Source organism: Thunnus maccoyii, chromosome 5 (assembly GCF_910596095.1).
Source record: "Thunnus maccoyii chromosome 5, fThuMac1.1, whole genome shotgun sequence".
NCBI classification, from domain to species: domain Eukaryota; kingdom Metazoa; phylum Chordata; class Actinopteri; order Scombriformes; family Scombridae; genus Thunnus; species Thunnus maccoyii.
Genome location: NC_056537.1, coordinates 27,895,371 through 27,913,670, shown reverse-complemented (window position 1 = coordinate 27,913,670; position 18,300 = coordinate 27,895,371). Strand labels below are relative to the sequence as shown.

Sequence of the window (18,300 nt, the reverse complement as noted above, 5' to 3'; positions counted from 1 at the left end):
TTTGGTCATCTGCACCCCATTTGAGAACCACTGGTCTAATTTATTATCTAATTTTACCTCAATATTATAACATCATTGTGAGGTTCAATGTTTTTTATCCAATAGATAAGCATATTAAAGTCCCTGCACAATAAACAATAGATCTTATATATCTAATTAGTTTCCATCCTTTTTTTTTCTCACCACATTCTCCACCTGGATCTGTTTTAACATTCACATATAAAAGAATGTACATGTCTGGCTGGTGTAGCCATAGATCTGCTGTATATACGGAGAGTGTCTGGCAGGAAGGCAGCTCAGGTCAGGAATGTCATACAGGAAGTGGTCTAGAAATAGACTTCCTGTTCGTCCCATAGCTCCTCTGGGTGGAGGTACTGCTGGGTGTTATGGAGCTCAAGGTGATGACAACAAGGGGAGGGGAGCACTTTATTCTGCCCTTAGGACACACAACTGTTGAATCTGGCAACACTGGCTGTTTCTGTGTTCTTATACACTGGGTGCTGGGCGGTGGAACAGTACAGTGGTTTTCTACAGGTTTGGCATCTTCCTTTGTGCAACAATTGAAGTTCAGTACACGAGATTAACACAAAAGCAAATGGAAGTTTACACATACATCTTCCCCAACTGATTATTCAGATTTGTCCATTTAAAATTCATCAAAATGTGAACATTTTACTAAGTCTGACCAATTTCTTGGCAATTTTACAATTGAAATGTTTGGTCTTATGGCAGCACTAGAGGAAAGGTCAGCAGGTCACCATCATCTGGGGACCAGGAACATCCACAACAAATTTCATATCAGTAGGATAAGTACTTGGTAAAATATTTTGCTCTGGATCAAGTGTTGGTTGGACTGAATGGCCAGTGGACAGCCAGTCTGAAGGTACCAAACTTACATTATTATCAGTTGTCTGGATGTGAGTGATTGTCCTTAACTCTCTGATTTCATTCTGCAGGACGGCTGCGAATGCAAATCAGATTGTTGTTCAATCCACAGCAGAGGGAGTGACTGAGCAGCCAGAAACGCAGACAGGGGAAGTAAGGCTCGACTGCACTGAGCCTCGCTGTCAGTGTGACAAGACTAGAGAACAGCAGGTCAGCGGCCTTGTTGTCCTTAGCGATGTGGTCCCACCCTGACAGGAATACATTTTGCACAACATCCTGGTGCGTCAACCTCTGCTCTATTCCTTACATGGTTCTGGAGGGAATTGTTCCTCTGTGGCAAAGATACAGGAGGTGATACTGAGGGAGGTGTCCTTGTTAGTGAACAACAAAGAAACAATCACCTTGACCGTTGTTGAAATAAAAATATGGATGAATACACTCTTTAGGATAAAGGGATGCCATGCACTTTTTCTCATTTTTTTATTGGAAACCTTTGATTAACACACGGTAACACATGTTGGTCTGTTTCCATGCAACTTTATTCAATAAAGAATTTATTGGAAAAGCACCCTCAAAAATAAGGGACTGCATGAGAATTATCGGGGGAGGGTGAATCAGAAGAAGAGGTAATTGTCATTTCTCTTTTTGCTGAAAGGAGGGCAGTTGGATTTTTTTTTTTTTCCCAGAGAGTAGGGAAGGAAGGCCTTTTTATTTTTTCCTATCCCAGATTCAAATTTCATTTTAGGCCTTTAGACCTTTTGCTTTTTTTTTTAAGATTGGTGTACATCATCTTAAATGTGCAATAACAGATATTTTTAATGTTTTAGTATATTTAAAAAATATTTTTCACTTTGGGTCAGTGGAAACAATTCATGAACACAACAATGACATCGCCATATAAAGTTGTTATGGCTAACATGTTAGAAAACAGTTGCTTATTTATTTAGCAGACATGCAACATTGGCATTCATTTGGAGTCGTGTTTGTGTCTACCTGATTGACGAAAGTCCAATATTCACTCTCCTTTTAGTTCTGTTTTGGTCTTTACCAACTCCTGAGGGAAATATCTGGCTCTTTAGCAGCTAAGTCTTCCATTATGTTCACCAGCTTGTTGCTTTGTTTGTCTGTTTGCTGTGGAAAGTGATAGCAGTGATGGAGAATCAAAACAGGTTGCAGGCCATAGAACCAAAATAATGAGCTGAAAGACGCTAAAACACTCTGTAGATCTGAGATCATGTGATCCATTGTTGAGGTTAAAGTACTGATTATAGCTGCTTTATATTCTTCATGCTTTATTATTTTGTGAAACTGGGGGAATGTGTTGCAGTTTTTTCTAAGTTAAAGTTTAGCCCCCCCCCCCCAAATAATTTTCATCTAATCCCTGATTCAACAACCCATATCATTCATATCAAGCACATTTTTCTCTGAGTCAGTTATTTCACAATTTTGTTCTTTGTTAAGATTCAATTGTTATTCAAGGATAAATCATGGGGCACCCACGCATGCTTTTTAAATTGCATGAGGAAATCTGAAGTACAGAACTGAAGGCTGATGGTCCCATTTTCCCTTCAGACAGCGTGTTTGTGCTGGCTCCAACCACAGGGCCACTTGGCACGCTCCTCGCTGTGTTTTGAAGAGGTCCGGGAAGCTTGGAGGCGTAAACAGGGCGGTGGGGTCAGAGGACTGGACGGGTCCACAAATAAACAAACTTCCCTCAGTGGTAGTAGCTGGCGCTGGTCAAACAGCTGCAGAGGATCAGAAAGGGTCAATGACACAGGCTGTTTTTCTTGCAGTGGAAAAATTCAACACTTTTTGTTCGGCATCAACAATAGACCCACAAAGTTTACATACCTGATGTTAAAAGAAGGATATTAATGAAATACTACTAATACTACTAATGAAATAGTAGTACTAGTACTAATAGTACTAATAGTACTAGTACTAATGAAATAAGAAGTTATGTCCTGGACTCAACCAGCTGCTCAGATACCTGTAAAGTGTTTCCCAGTGCAAGAATAATTGTCATGAGCTCCATTAGCTCTTGGCTCCTTTGTCTTCCCTTCTTTTACAGTGGGTTGTAGGCTAATGACCTATGCATTATACATTGTTTCTTCCTGTTACTGTGTGTTTAATTGGTTTCCTCTTATGAGCCAAGGAGATTTTCAGACTCCCAAGGGGTTCTGTTGGAACACCAGGTCCACTTACACCCTCCTCTCCCCACCCCTAACCCTCCCTGCCACCATCTGGATTGTTGTCCTGGTCCCCTCCATTCACAATCTCCCCGTCGTGCTGCCTTCATGTCTTGTTGGACAAAAAAGAACTATATGGAGGGTGGAAAATTCAATTTGTGTTAGTGTTTACGTTAGTGTTAGTGTTAACAAGACACCAGGAATGGGGTAGGCGGATTTTGTTACCCTTGGAAAGAAGCAGGCTAACTGTGTCCCCCTGCTTCCAGTCTTTGTGCTAAGCTAGGCTAAATGGCTGCTGGCTCTAGCTTCATATTTAGTTCATGCAAGAGTGCTATCTACTGTATATTGTCATCTAACCCTTGGCAAGATGGCAAAATGTCAAACTGTGTCCCAAAATATGAACTATTAACCTTTAAAAATTCCTTAAAAGGTTAAGTAGATGAAAGTTCATCCTTGGTTTTGGAAATGCTAGCATACTAGCTTTTTCCTAGGCTCTCAACTATATCACATTGTCTTCATCTGTTTTTTGTTTAGTTATGACGGAATTGGATCTGTTTACATACAAGTTCAAAAGCTGTCATAATTTCATCCATGGCACCTTTTTGAGCTAATGAAGACCATATGATACAGTTGAAAGCCCCCGCAAAAAGCTAGATTAGGATTTTTATTTTTATTTTTTTTGAAATTGGAATCAGATATCCAAGTTAAAAAGTATTTAAGTCTACTCTATTAAGATTTACTATCTTCGCCACAGGCCCCTGAATGCAGCACATCACCCTATACCCTCCCTATTCCTGCCCCTTCCTCCCCCTCCCTCCCCACCCCCCTGCATTATTCTCTTCCCTCTCCTCCCTTCCAGCCCCCTCCCTTTCCTGCCGGCCTCTCAGCAGAGGATGTGTCTGGGAGAGAGAGTGTGTGTGAGGGAAGAGAGGAAAGCCGTCAATAGAATGGATATGTGCTCTCTCTCCTCCACCCTTTCTTCTTCTTCTTCTTCTTCTCCTCCTCCTCTCTGTCATCTCTGTCTTTCCTCACCCTCCTCTGCCAGCGTTGCACCCTGGGCACCCTCAGTGCCGGCCCTCGGGGTAAAGGAGACTCGTTGGGTGGACGGGTGGCTGAAAACTGAACTTCAATGTCAGCAGGGAATCAGAAGAATGGTGGTGACAAACCAGAAGGTAATGGGACACAAAGACGCACACACACACACACACACACACACACACATTTTGCCTGTTGACAACACTGCCGAATGACCAACACCCACTGCTTCGAAAGTCTCTCAACAGTTAGAGGCAAAACAAAACTGTGCATGAGGCTGCAGTGTTGCTTCTCTATGAGAGAAATGAATGAAATCTTCAGTATTCATCATTTAGGAATCAGGTTTAGAGTGAGGTGTTGATTTGTTGGCCACTGGCCTTTGGTTACATATTGAACATCTGCCAGTCAGTGTCATCCACATGTCGTGTGATGAAGGTTCCTGCCTGATCACAGCTACAGACTGAAACAGGCTGAAACTGTGACTGTTTTGAAACTAAATACATTTAGAGTTAGCGTTTAAGAGCTGCTAATCCTAACAATTCATCAGTTTGATTGAACATAGTTTTAGTGTTTCCTGATCCTTCAAATGTGATTTCAAATAGTTGAGAAAACGGTCTTACGGCAAAGCTCATTTAGTTGCTTTTCTAGAGCTTTCAATCATATGGCATGATTCTCATCAGCACATAGAGTTTACTCAGCTGATCATGGAAATGTAGTTTCATTTCTGTCTGAGCACTTTTATAGACTCACTGCTTTGGAAAAAGTAAAAATATAAACTTATGCAATTCTATGACTACTGGGTAAACTCTATTTGCTGATGAAGATCATGTGATGTGATTTAAAGCTCCAGAGCAGCTACTAAATAGCTACTAAATAGACCAGTTGTTGAGAGTTTCTCAGCTGCTGTTTCCAAGGTCAAGAACACTGATTTCAAATACTTTTCAACCCTGACGTGAAGAAATGTGAGTATTGTTTTTTTCATGGAATAAATAGCCAAACATAAAATAATATTGCATACTGGTGTTCAAACACACATTCAGTCCCACAGAAGGAGGTCTGTTTGTTCTGATCCATCAATCCATGTGCCATCATGACCAGAGAGTCTGCTGGTTTCCATTCCAGCCCGCCATTACAGCAGCGTTATAGATCGTTAATGAGTACGTGCTGTATTGTGTTTTTGCCTGCGCTGTTGCAGCGCTAACTTACATGAGACACATCACTTTCCTGACAGAGAACTCTGTGGTTTGTTTTGTAGAATTGCTGATGATGACGTCTCAGTGCTCAGATTTAGTCTTGGTAGGAGATAGCAGAGTGTCCCATGACCTCCCCTGAGACAGAGACAATCCTGTTTTCTGAAATTGAGACATCCAAACATCAACACACACAGTGACTTTACTTATCAGGACACTGACAAAACCTGGATCTTTAGTGATATGTGCACAATCAGTGACCCTAAAGTCACTGAAAGGCTGCTCTATGCTGGGTCACAAGCACAGCACATCACTGTCTGCTGAGTCACTAACCAGTATATTATTCAATTAAGACCCATTAAGATGTGTAATCCAAATGGAAGCAATGTCACGTGACTCTGATGACGGCACAGCTGATCTGTCGGCTGCCTGTCTAGCTGACTAACAGATGACAAATGATATCCTGCTTACCTGACTGGCTGGCTGACAACAGAGCCTCAATTTTCTCTGCTATAGAATTATCCTCTCCATTAGGACGCAGAGAAATGTTTGACTCAGACTTCTTACTGTATCCCATTCCCTGATCATCAATACTGCTCCAGCTTAGCATGCTCAAAATTGTCTCTTTTATGGGTGATTTTGGTTGGTAGCCCAACTATGAAAGCATCAACAGTGAGCTGGGAGTGTACATGTCATGAGCTTACATATAAGAAACAGATTTTTCTTTTAAAAACAAATATTAAATAATGCAATACATAATCACCCTTGAAAGAAATCTCTCAAACTTGGAACAAACCTGGATGCAGAACTGCCATGAAGACAGAAATAATGACACTAGCTGAGTTAAACCTCGTATGGCAGATAATTGAGCCAATTCCAGCTTTTCTGTCAAGGGGAGAGGTTGTGCCCTGGTCGCAAAGGATAATTTTCTCTGTCAATTGTACAGTTTGAGATGTTAAAAACAATTTCATTCTAAAAGAACTCATTCACATGGGGCCTAACCCAGAATTTTTTTTTATCCAAGTGGGTAAGCTGCCCAGATCCTCACGCATCTCATCTCATCAGTTTAGTCAGTAAATGACGCCCTAGACTATAGTCAGACCCAATAAATATCAAGCATGTGTGAAGTAGCACTGCTACTTTTTTCCCCTGAACATTAATGCTTTGTTCTATAAAAGTGTATTATTTGTATGATGTTAGTGAGGTGGTCTTTTATCATCCAGCATAAAGCACTGTGGGAAACTATGAGTGCCTTTAACCTGCAATAGTAAAGTAGAACTGAGTCATGTTCTTTTATAATTCACATATTTTGTTGTTGTATTGGATCTGATCAGGCTGGTTAATTAACACAAGTGTGAGTTCAGCTTCAGAGTTCACTGAAAACACTGATACTGTTGCTGCTACTTCTCCTAAACATGTCTGGTGTGTGTGTGTGTGTGTGTGTGTGTTTGTGTGTTTCAGTAAAGTAAAAGAGGCAGAATTAATCGTCATAATGTGTTGGACTGAGTTGGACTTCAACCATTCCAAATCAAAAATGTAACATGTAGCAACTTAAGCTAACCAGCAAACCTGAATATAAGGGAAGAAACTGTGGTCAAAACATAACAAAGAAAAATAAATTACATTTACGTTTATTCATGAGTGTGACATTCATGACCTTCATGACTTCAAGCGATTAATGCCATGATAGGACCTTCTAAAGTAAATGTGAATGTGGATGGTTAGCTAGGCTAGCTAGCTGACCATCATCAGAGTGATGTTTTTTTTTCCTTTTTCAATCAGGCTTCATGAGCTATCATTAGCTTCCCTCTCTCTTATCCCTTGTTTTTATCCCTTCTTCATAGTCATATTAAATAGCTGGAAAACTGTGTCTTTAATTTTTATCTTGATTTTATAGTCTATGCATAAAAGGAAAAAGAACCTCCTGCACACTGTCTTTCTTACTGCTGGTATATTTTGTTTTCTTCTTTTCTTTCTCTCTCACTGTTCCATATACAATATGCTGAGTAAATTATTCAATCAGAAGAGACAAAACTTAGTTCAGCTGGAGATTAAAACACGTTGGGCAAACACACACACTGCCATCCAGGTAACAAGGTAAAGAAGGCATTTTTTTCTTCTGTCTGTCTTAGGATAGAGGATATTGTATCCTGCATGGATTATAAAGCCCTTTCAGGTAAATTTGTGACACATGTGATCTTGGTCTATGTAGATAAAACTGACTTGACTTTTCTTTAAAACATCACAAAATGACAATGTTAAAAGGGCAAAAGTGCCACTATTCATCATAAATCTTATCATTAATGACAACAACATCTACCTAACTCCAAACTAACCAAATGTTAAACAATTAAACTCTAGAACAGCTTCTACAGGTAATATAGAAAAAAAACACAGTGGCAAACAAAAACTTATGCCATCAGAATAATTGAAATGATCTTATGATCGCGTAAAAAATCCTACACATCGGGGCTTTAATGCAACAGATTATATCACTTTTGTTTCTCCAGTGCAGCTCCACCTCCAAATAAATCTTGCAAAATTAAATATATCTGTTATTAGTCTGGGATCTCTAGATAAAATGTCTCTTCGCAATGAACAATATAACATAAAAAGGTTTAATAAAACAGTATCATAATACTAAGAGTAAATAATTACCTTTCTTAAAACATTTTTTATGAATACGACCCCTCAGAATTGCTTCAAAACTTCAGGCCTGACTCATGTTCTTTCCGTCTTTCTGACAGACATGGTGGCAGTGGCTGCGGTATGGCCAGAGGTGGAGAGGGCGGAGTGTTTGGCCCGTGGCGCTGCCTTGAAGTGGGCGTCAGGTGTTTTCTGTCGACCTGAACATCTGGAGCGACTGAGCCAGTACAAGAAGAGAGAGAGCCAGAGGACGTCCTCCATACACACCAGACTCAAGGTGACAACACTGACGCACACATCAACACACGCAAACACGCTGATAAACATACTGATACGACTAACTCTACCGACTACTTTTCAATACTTCCTATTATCAATCATTTCCTTCCAGTCCATGGTCCAGTCATACCTGGAGGGGGTAGGCTGGGGTCTGGAGCAGCTCCGGGAGGCCAGGGTCGAGCTGAAGGAGGTGTCACATGCTTTGAGGAAGGCAGGGTTGGAGTCTAACCGAAATGGAGAGGGAATGAAATCTCTGGAGAGGCTGAGAGAAGTGTCAGTCAACCACTGTCAGCTCCTCGCTGCCGTCAGCAACCTGCCACGACTTTACTCCGGTGAGATGCTGCTTTATAAGTTTGGATTCATGTTTGGTAATAAGACCATAGATTGTAAATGGCCTCATTACTTACTAGACATGAGTATAAATTAAAGATAAATGTGTTGCATTGGATTATATTCATAAATACAGTATATATACTGTATCTATGTATAACTTGCCAGCTGTTCCTGATATTTTGTCCACCCTCTGTTAATATATTCATATTGAACAATATCCAACGCCTCAGAAAAAGCAAAAAAACTTCTAACACACCCCTAAATGTTAATATTCCTTCCTTAGCATGACTCTAATCAGGAAATATTACGACCCCCCAATTTAAAATCATCCCTGTATCCTCTCCTTCCTCGGTCTTGCCAGTGCGGAGCATGGTGTTGGAGACTGAGCGTCTGGTGGAGTCCCGGCGGCTCCTGGAGGCACACGCCCGCCTGATGGATCTGGAGCGCTGGCAGGACGACATCCTGTGGCAGCTCCAGGGGTCTGCTGGGACAGCAGGAGGTGCACTCAGCACTGAAGACCAGGAGCTGGTGACCAAATACTTCTCTGGTGTCGGACAGCTGGTGGAGGCTCTGGGTAAGGAGACCTTATAGACACGGGGGCGGACATCTAAACAATTCAGACAAAACTGACCAGAGCTGAGTAATATTAGTAGTAATTCAGACATTTTATTAAACACCAGCCACACCTGCAGGAAGTAATTCCAATAAAAGTTGTCGGTGTTAAATAGGGAGCAGAAGTGAGGGCATTTAATATACTATGTATCAATGAATGTTTTAAAGAAATGGGGAGTTTGTTCCAACATGCATATGTGTGTTACATATGATACATACAACATATACAAACATATAATTCTTCTCTAGCTTAAAACACTAACAATAAGATTCAACTGTATTGAATCAGTGTTTGTTGTTCTCCCTCTTCAACATACCCACCTTGTCTCTGCAGGTAAGGAGCTATGGGCGGTGGTGAGCAGTGCTCTGGCTCTGGCCCGGCAAAACCCCACACCGTTTGTGTCAGCGGTGAGGATTGTGGAGCGGGAGGAGGCCCTGGACCAAGCTCTGCTGGAGGAGAGAGGGGGGAGCAGCAGACCTCTGCCCCGTGGACGACCTCGCTGCTGGAGAGCATGTTTCTTCCAGGTCTTAATCAGCTGCTTCAAACTAGGGCTGGGCAATATATCGATATTATATCGATATCGTGATATGAGACTATGAGTCTTAGATTTTGGATATCGTGATAGCGTGATATGGCATAAGTGTTGTATTTTCCTGGTTTTAAAGGCTGCATTACAGTCAAATGATGTAATTTTCTGAACTTACCAGACGGTTCTAGCTCCTCTGCCTTTACCCACTCAGTCATTACAGCTTCATTACTGATGATTGTTTATCAAAAATCCCAATGTGTAAATATTTTGTGAAAGCACCAATAGTCATCCTTACAATATTGTTGCAATATTGATATCGAGGTATTTGGTCAGAAATATTGTGATATTTGATTTCGTCCATATCACCCAGCCCTACTTCACACATGCTTCTCTTTTTAACCAAGTCTCTGTTTTTAGATTGCTGGCTGTAAGTTACACATTTCATCCTGTTCAGGTACTAGAGGAGGCAGTGTCTGCGCGGTTTCGAAGCGTGTCCTACCTACACACACGTGGTCCAGGCCTGGCAGGCCACCTCTCCGCTCTCCAGCACGGTATCATGGCTGACCTGGCCACTGTACGCCACCTGCTGGAGCACTGCGTCCCGCCACACTACCGTCTAACTGGAGCTTACCTGAGGGCCAGCCACCGCTGTTTACATGCTCACCTGGCACAGGTCAGTGATGTGAGAGAAACACACTCCTCACCATGTAGTGTAGCCATATCGTGATCACCAAATGAAGTGTGTCGATCAGTTATCTTTTTATTTTCAAGCTTGTGATGAGCTAAGTATACACATGTAAGTGATACTTGTGGCCTAGGTTAGCAGCTGGGACCTGGAGAGTGGTGAAATCTTCGCTGTGCTCAACTGGGTGCTACACATCTACAACAGGTGAGATCCCTGATCTGCACAGATTTTGTGTTTTATAATGTGTGTGTCTGTTTGTCCGTCTGTCTGATATTATTTTAGTTTCCAAAGAGTTTCTGTAATATGAACATTTCTGTCATCAAACATTCCACCAAGTATAATCTGGATTAGATTTGACCTGAGGTGACTTATCAGATAGCATGAATTAAATCTAATTGAATCTAAATAAATGTACATCTCCTTCTAGTTTTCATTGGAGAAGTGGTCTTTACTTTATCCAGATGTTGAACCTGAATTTCAGCATGTTATTGGTTCAGTCGATGAGACTCTCGCTGTATGTTTCAATCAAAATGCAGCTCATCAATGTTAGAGCACAGTTTCTCCTATCTCCTCGTCTTTCCTTCCTCTTTCTCTTAATTACCATCACAGCATTCGAGCAGAAATGATGGGAAACACAAATAATGTCAATCTATCGCAGTTTCCATCTGTTGTGAAATTGGTATCTAATTTTCAGTTTCCGAAATCGTTCAGAGCTTCACTTAGGGAATAGTTGTTTGTAAAAAACCTTGTTAGTGTAAATTGCAAAACCTAGTCAAATGGAAGTGAATCAGACTAGGGCTGCAACTAACGATTATTCTCATTTTAAAAGTCCAAAACTTAAAGATTTGGTGTACTATCATCTATAATAAAGAAAAGCATAAAATTCTTTAGGATGCTGGAACTAGTGAATATTTGGCATTTTTGCTTGGAAAAATAACTAGAATGACTGATTGATTATCAAAATAGTTGGTAATAATTACAATAGGTTGCAAGAAGTAAGCTGAGAGTGTGACAGTCTTGTTTTGGCAGCCCAGACATGATGGGTCACCCAGAGCTGGTGACTGAGATGGAGAAAGAAGAGCTGGGACCTCTTATCTCAACTGAAGGACTGGAGCAGCTGCAGAACAAATATGTGCAGAGCGTGCGGGTGAGTCTACAGAGAGTTCAGTCTGTGTTCATTTACCCACAAAGTGTTCAAGATGACTAAACTGCAGCCGGAAATCTCTAATGTCTATGAACCATGTCAAGACGGCTATGAAACGCAGAGGAGCATGATGCTACCTGTGTTATCATACTGAGCACATGCAGTGTGTGTGTGTGTCCATGTTGTTGCTGTTACAGAAGAGTGTGTCGGAGTGGATGCACAAAGCTCTGCAGGTGGAGCTGCAAGACTGGCAGAGAGACCAGGAGCCGGATACAGACCATGAAGGTTTCTACCAAACCAGCCTGCCCACTATCATCACACAGGTATACACTACACAATAAATAAACACACACACTATAACACACACACACACACTATAACACAGATTTTAAATGTTTTCAAGTCTGATTTGTCAAATCCCACATACAGAAGGACCATTGTAGATTCTGTCCTGGTTTTGGGTCTGGACCAGTTTTATACCCTCTCTCATATAACTGGGGGGTTGTGGAACTTAACTTAATTGTGTGCAGGATCTCAAGGCCCTGAAAAGATGTGGAGAGTCCAAAATGCTTCATATCAGCTCTGCTAATTCAATACATCCTGTGGCTCCACCATCCGCCATCATCACACACAATACAAGGAGCTGACCACACCAGCTGCAAATCATTACTTTCACATCATCATAAATATCGTTATCGCAAAAACTGGTATATTTTAAGGCCATATCACCCACGGCTGATCTGTGAGTACTGACCCAAAGAGTGTGGCCAAGATGAGCCAGAGTTCAGTCTGGAAAGTGTGAGATCAGTTTGACAGCCACAAATCTCATCATCTTCATAATCACTGGTGATGATCTTCATCCACTCTCTGGGGACATACTTCATAATGACATTATGTGCTTATTGTTTCTTTATTCAATTACAAAAAAAACCCTGTCTCCCTGCTTTTCCTTTTAAACCTACTTCAAGCACTGTAATCACGTTTCAGCTTCATATTACCTGCCTAACGCCTAAACTCGAGTGCACTGGTGGCGCAGATTTTATCAGTAGTGATGTGTCACGTAATACTGTGTGTTGTTTGTGGATTTGTTTTGTTCATCTGGGGACTGTGGTAGATGCTGGAGGAGAACGCCCGGGTGGCTCTGATGATCGGAGAATCCCTACGAGACCAGACTATACAGATGGGACTGTATGAGATGGAGAACCTCCTGAACAGGTGTGTGCATGTTGTGCTTGAGGCTCATTTTATTCTCAGTATGAAATTGGCTTCAGGCAAATCACTCACCTCCAGTCCTTTGCATCCTTACTTCCAGGTTTCGAGAAGCTCTGGTGGAATTTGGGAAGGAGCATCGCAGAGATCCAAGCAACAACAACAACAAGTTCTACCTCCACTATCTGCTGGCCTCCATCAGCAACTGCATCATCCTCAAGTAAGATTACGGCAGTGGAACAGTGAATTCCCACTGATTTTTAATGATGTCAAAGCTTGACAACACAACGTTTAAAGTTTTTGGACACCTCTGGGACCTAGAGAGGGTTTATAGCATGTCAGCCAGCATCACAAGCACGGTGGTACTTTACTCCTGTGCTTAAAAAGAGATAATTCATAGATAATAGAGAACAGGAGAAAAAAAATACATCTGAAAAAGGAAAACACCTTCCATATATGAATTAAATTAAAGTCCACCTCCACCCAACAATGTGTTTTGCTTCTTGTTACTTCACTTGAATGTTTGAGCTTCTCTGTGCAAAATGATGTTTGTGTTTATTTTCACATTCATCTGCTGAAGAGGGAAACTGTCTCTCTGCTCACCTTAAATCTCCGTTTAACATGTGGACCTACAAGCATGATTTTGTGACATCATCATGTCCAGCAGTTAAATTTGAAAATATTTACACATTTATAGATGCTGAAGGGACAAGTAGATGTATTTCTATCCTCCATAAGATGAACCTGAAGAACATGCACATGTTATCTTGACCTCCGTCAAGGACCACAGTGAGAAATATGTATGTCATGGCTTGATTAGATTGATTGTTTTTAGGATTTTATCAAGCATGAAAAGTCTGAACAAATACAGCAGGAGGGAGATTTTATCTGCTCTGACTAAGAATGTCAAAATGAAAAGCTTTTATTCACTAAGCTGCCGTAAAGAAGAAGAAAATAAACAGAAAAGCAAACTAATTAGTGCAATTTTTTCTCTTTATTACGGAACAGTAAATATGACATTGATATTGGTTAATGTAGCAAAAAACTCTGGGGACACACAATGTGTACTTCTCTTAATCCCACTGGGGACAAAACCTATGCACAGTTTACTACAGCTCATGCTGCTGGGAGAGACTAAGTGTAAGAAAAGTTTGTTCCCAGACAAAATAATATTTTTGTATGCCATACAGGTTATTGATTGACAGTTAAGTGCCTCTAAAAAACAAATTACAGGAATAAACAAGATTAAAACAAAATGAAGGTTCAATAAAAAACAAGTACAGGCCATAATTTAAATCTCAAGCTTAAATAAGATCCACTGTGTCTGTCATGTTTGATGCAGAAAGTCCACAGAGAGCCTGCAGCAGCAGCAGTCGTCCCGGTCGGCAGGTCAGTTCTCTCGGACTCCTCCCAACCCGCTGGCAGCTCTGGATCGGGCGGTGAGGCGTGCGTGTCGCCTGGTGATGGATCAGCTCCTGCTAGACCTTCAGCCTTTCCTCCCAGGCCTGCTGACCCGACCCTGGCTGGTCCAGGGAGACCCCACACCCAAACTCTGCCGCGTCCTGGAGCGTCACCTGGAGCTGTACGGCCGTGTTCGACCCCCCTGCCGGCAGGTCACAGCTTTACTCTGTTTCCGTCTCTATTTTACAGTTTTAGTTATAACATTTCTCAGAGGAGGGGCTGCTCCGGAGGCATCAATCATTAGCTGCTAAGTGTCTTTATATCTGCCAATTTTCATGGCTAAAAAATACAACACTATTATTTGTCGGGCAAAACATTTAGACCAAAGTACAATGAATGTTTGTTTGGAAACCCCAGGCAGAAATATAATTCATTCTTGATTCAGGTTGATTGCTTTGTACTGAACAAACAAACAACAAACAATAAATATAGTCAATATCTATACTGTCCCTACAGCGTCTGCAGGAGGAAGCCCAGTGGCTGATGGTGGTGGAGTACGTCAGGGCTCTGATGCAGAAGAGGTTGGTGTGTCGCAGCGCTGAGGAGAGGAGGCAGCTCGCTCAGCAGATGGTTCAGGACGACCAGCAGTTCAGAGAAATCTTCCACGGCCTGGTGAGGACAATGTGGGTGTGGGCGTCTCCACCTGCTGTTTTGGTTCTTGTATGTGCAGCAGTGCAAAGTGCAAAAAGGGCTGAGTGAAAGTGAATATAAACTGGAGGATCAATAAACAAACTCTCAGCCAGTCACATTACTGCTACTGACAACAGGAGCTCAACATACGGAGAGAGGCGTGCAGAGCGGCACAAATCTGCAGTTAGAGGCAGCTGATGTGGGATTTTAACAGTTCATTAGTACAAAGACGATAGAAACAAAGCCGTTAGTGAAGCCGTTAGTATTATTGTCACAAAATGTGCCACAATAGTGTTTGCATTTCCAGAATAAAACATGAAATGCCATTTTTTTTTAAAAAAAAGTTGGAAATGATTTAATGATGAACACATTTAATGAGCTCCAGTAATCATCCATTATCTCCCAAATAAACAAGCAGAACACTGAGTGATAACTGAGCAGTCTGATGTGTGTAGAGGTGTGTGTGGTTATTTTTATCAGCCAGGTTTTCATAGAGAAGGCTATTACTCTGCATTGGATAATAGCTACTGAAATAATGACCCATATTAACTAATAGTTAAATGTAGACTAATAATAGTCACAAGTGACAATCATGTTAATTAGATATTTTAGGGTTTGTTTTTTTTTACATTATAAGCATTATTCCATTACTTGTGTGCATTTGCTCCGAGCATTGAGTTTGCTCTTGTTGCAGAGTCGTGTTGGACTGAAGTCTGGAGAGCAAAGAGAAACAGACATGTTCTGTTTATAGAGCAACAGTGTGAGGTTCATTAGTTCATTTGAAAAATCAATACTACACTGGTTGTCTGTCTGAAGCGCTGAAACTAATTGAGTCTATGGCAAAACAATGACTTCTAATTTCACACAAGTAGCTACAGTGGCTTTGACTTTTGCTTTTGTCGTAGTAACAGTGAGATACTGGGTTTAACTCTGCTTACAAAATCCAATATCATCAAAGGAAGGTGAGGGGTCAGTACCTGAAGTGAACCCTTTGGCCTTACTACCTGTCCTGGCTGACTTCATCCAACTCAAAGACCCCGGCATGCTCGCTCTAGAAGTGTCAGGACTAGCAGCGAAATACCCCGACATCAGGTAAGCAACACCTGCTCTCCCCCGACCATCACCTGCTGTCCTCGTAGTGAAGATGTTAAATTACCACACTAAATACAGTCCTCATAGCAAAGCTGACTAATACAAATGGTGTTGGGATTCAGTTATGAAAAGCTTTTTTAAGCATTACATGCCTTTTGTGATTAAAAAAAAGTGATACATGAATATTTGGTTGACAAAAAAATGACCAGTCCAGGGATTTATACCTGTATGTTGTTTTCTCAGTGAAGAGCACGTGTCTGTGTTGCTGGACATCCGCGGTGACGTTTCCAGGGACATCAGAGGGACAGTACTGGACCTGCTGGAGCAGAGCGCCCCCCCTCTGCCAGCAGGATACCGGCCCATCTTCACAGACATCCTGGTGCCTCCCTCCACCATGGCCTTCTGTCTGCCTACTGCCAAGTGTGCATGAATACAGGGACTGAGACTGTGGCCTCAGAGTCAGATCAGGGTGGGATCTCAAATGGATCATGGACCAGATCCTGTTAGCTCACCATTACATTGTAAAACACAGGATTAAGCTAGATTACGCTGGTGATCTAGCTGTTCCTGTTTCTGATTAAGTTGATGGGTGGCCAGGGTGTTTACCCACGCTTTTTTATCCAGAGGAAATCAACAAGGTATCCTGTTTTTTTCTGCGTCACAGTACTCCAGAAGTTTGAGCTGGTGACTCACTGGTCTAATTTCAGCTGATATTCAGCTGGCTGGTAAACTGTGGCACATCAGGTCATCAGAGTTGGTTTAATGCCCTAAAGATATTGAAGGTAAAACATCTTATGAGTCTGTCACATGTTGTCGTGTGTCTCAGCAATTTCTGCTACAGATTTAACTTGGACATTGAAGCCGCAGTAAGCGACTTGAAGTTTGAATTTAAATTTGAACAATTTGAACACTGTTTCTTTATTACTCTGAACTCCAGTAACATGACTTCAATAAACTGCACTCACTGCTCTCTGTGCCACAACTTGGCCAGTGCATTTTACTACCAAATGTATGGTGCAGCTTTAAAAGGTCAATTTACTGTTCGCTGTCAACACTTTTCACTGAAAGTACTTAGTGCTGAACAAATGCTTTGAGCATCGACACTCCTTTCACTTCCTTTGTATAGAAGTGGCAGCAGATGTTTTACAGGCAGATATCTCAAAACTTAAGCACACAAAACCAAAACTATCTGCATGGCTACATATTACTACAGAAAAGTGTTTGTTTTTCTGTGACTTGGGTGGACTGGCCCTTTAAGTGACACCCATCACATATCGCAGTATCACCCATTGGAGATTTTTGAACAGGACCTTGTGACACCAACAGTTCAGAAACAATGAACGAAACAACCACAGTAGAGCACATTTCTGCAGCCTGGTTTGCTCATACAAATGATTTCTGAGTGTATTCAACCTGCAAAGCTTCTGATACTGAAGAAACAAAGCATTGTATTTAGAAACTGGTTCATCAATGCTTCTTTTAGACCATGAAGCATGTGGATGGTTGTTTTGCAGTACATAACAGACAAAAGTAGATATATCAGCTACAACTTATGGTATATAACTTTTAGAATATAAAGAGTTTTATTAAAGCATCATCACATTACAGTTTGGACATGAGACTGAACATGGTTTTTTGGTGAGGGCTCCTGGACTGTGAACTGAGGAACTGAGGCTGCTAATTCATTACCTTTAAAAACCCCTTTTCTTTTTTCTTTTTTTCTTTAAGTATTTTTTATTTTGTCCATTTTAATCTTGTATTGTTGTTTATATTTGTTGTTTTTAATCTGATTTTTATTGTATTTATTGTATTTATGTATTAGTTTTCTGCTATTTCCTTTTGAATAGTGTTTCCTGATGTTATTTCAAACAAATTTCCCTTGTTTTGGTTCAGTGCCAACTTGTAAACACATTGTAAACTCTGCTACATAAATGCTTAAATAAAGGCTTTATAAAGTAAACTTAAAGTCCCTCCTCCACTCAGAAATTGTGTTTTCTTCTTGTTCCTTCAGTTGGATGTTTTATCTTCAGTGTGCAGACTGGTATATGTGCAGAGTTTGACACTAGAAGGCTGTTTTCACATTCATGTGCTGAAAGTGGAAAGTTTCTCTGTGCTAATTGAAAATCTGATTTTAAATGTCCAGTGTGTAGGATTTAGTGGCATCTAGTGGTGAGGTTGCAGATTGCAACCAAATGAATACACCTCCCCTCCCCTTCCAAGCATGTAGGAGAACCTATGATGGACACGAAAAATGTGAAAGTCCCTCTCTAGAGCCAGTGTTTGGTTTGTCCGTTCTGGGCTACTGTAGAAACATGGCAGTGCAACATGGCGGGCTTCTTAGAAGAGGACTCGCTCCCTATGTAGATATAAAGGGCTCACT

At 41.2% G+C, this 18,300-nt stretch overlaps 1 protein-coding gene across 3 annotated transcripts; it reads left to right on the top strand.

The window, feature by feature from the left end:
• The first annotated feature begins 861 nt into the window (after positions 1–861).
• On the top strand, positions 862–17,659 carry exoc3l1 (exocyst complex component 3-like 1). 3 transcript variants are annotated; one of them, XM_042413057.1, is made up of 17 exons: positions 862–883; positions 957–1,095; positions 4,120–4,246; positions 8,047–8,222; positions 8,337–8,556; positions 8,919–9,131; positions 9,504–9,694; positions 10,154–10,372; positions 10,518–10,588; positions 11,414–11,531; positions 11,726–11,851; positions 12,643–12,743; positions 12,841–12,957; positions 14,080–14,350; positions 14,655–14,810; positions 15,787–15,920; positions 16,164–17,659. In XM_042413057.1, exons 3-17 carry the CDS (start codon positions 4,204–4,206, stop codon positions 16,348–16,350), a joined length of 2,343 nt encoding a protein of 780 aa, XP_042268991.1. In that variant the 5' UTR covers positions 862–883; positions 957–1,095; positions 4,120–4,203; the 3' UTR covers positions 16,351–17,659. The 3 variants fall into 3 exon arrangements, with proteins under 3 accessions (XP_042268991.1, XP_042268990.1, XP_042268989.1); XM_042413056.1 differs by lacking the exon at positions 862–883 and having other exon boundaries at positions 913–1,095; XM_042413055.1 differs by lacking the exons at positions 862–883; positions 957–1,095 and having other exon boundaries at positions 2,116–4,246.
• The last annotated feature ends 641 nt before the right edge of the window (positions 17,660–18,300 follow it).

Excerpts from the sequence above, each read along its gene's own strand:
- exoc3l1 (XM_042413057.1), top strand. The coding sequence starts at position 4,204 with ATGTCAGCAGGGAATCAGAAGAATGGTGGTGACAAACCAGAAG. Across the intron at positions 8,557-8,918 it reads CCTGCCACGACTTTACTCCG|TGCGGAGCATGGTGTTGGAG; the intron begins GTGAGATGCTGC and ends CGGTCTTGCCAG. Across the intron at positions 9,695-10,153 it reads GGAGAGCATGTTTCTTCCAG|GTACTAGAGGAGGCAGTGTC; the intron begins GTCTTAATCAGC and ends CATCCTGTTCAG.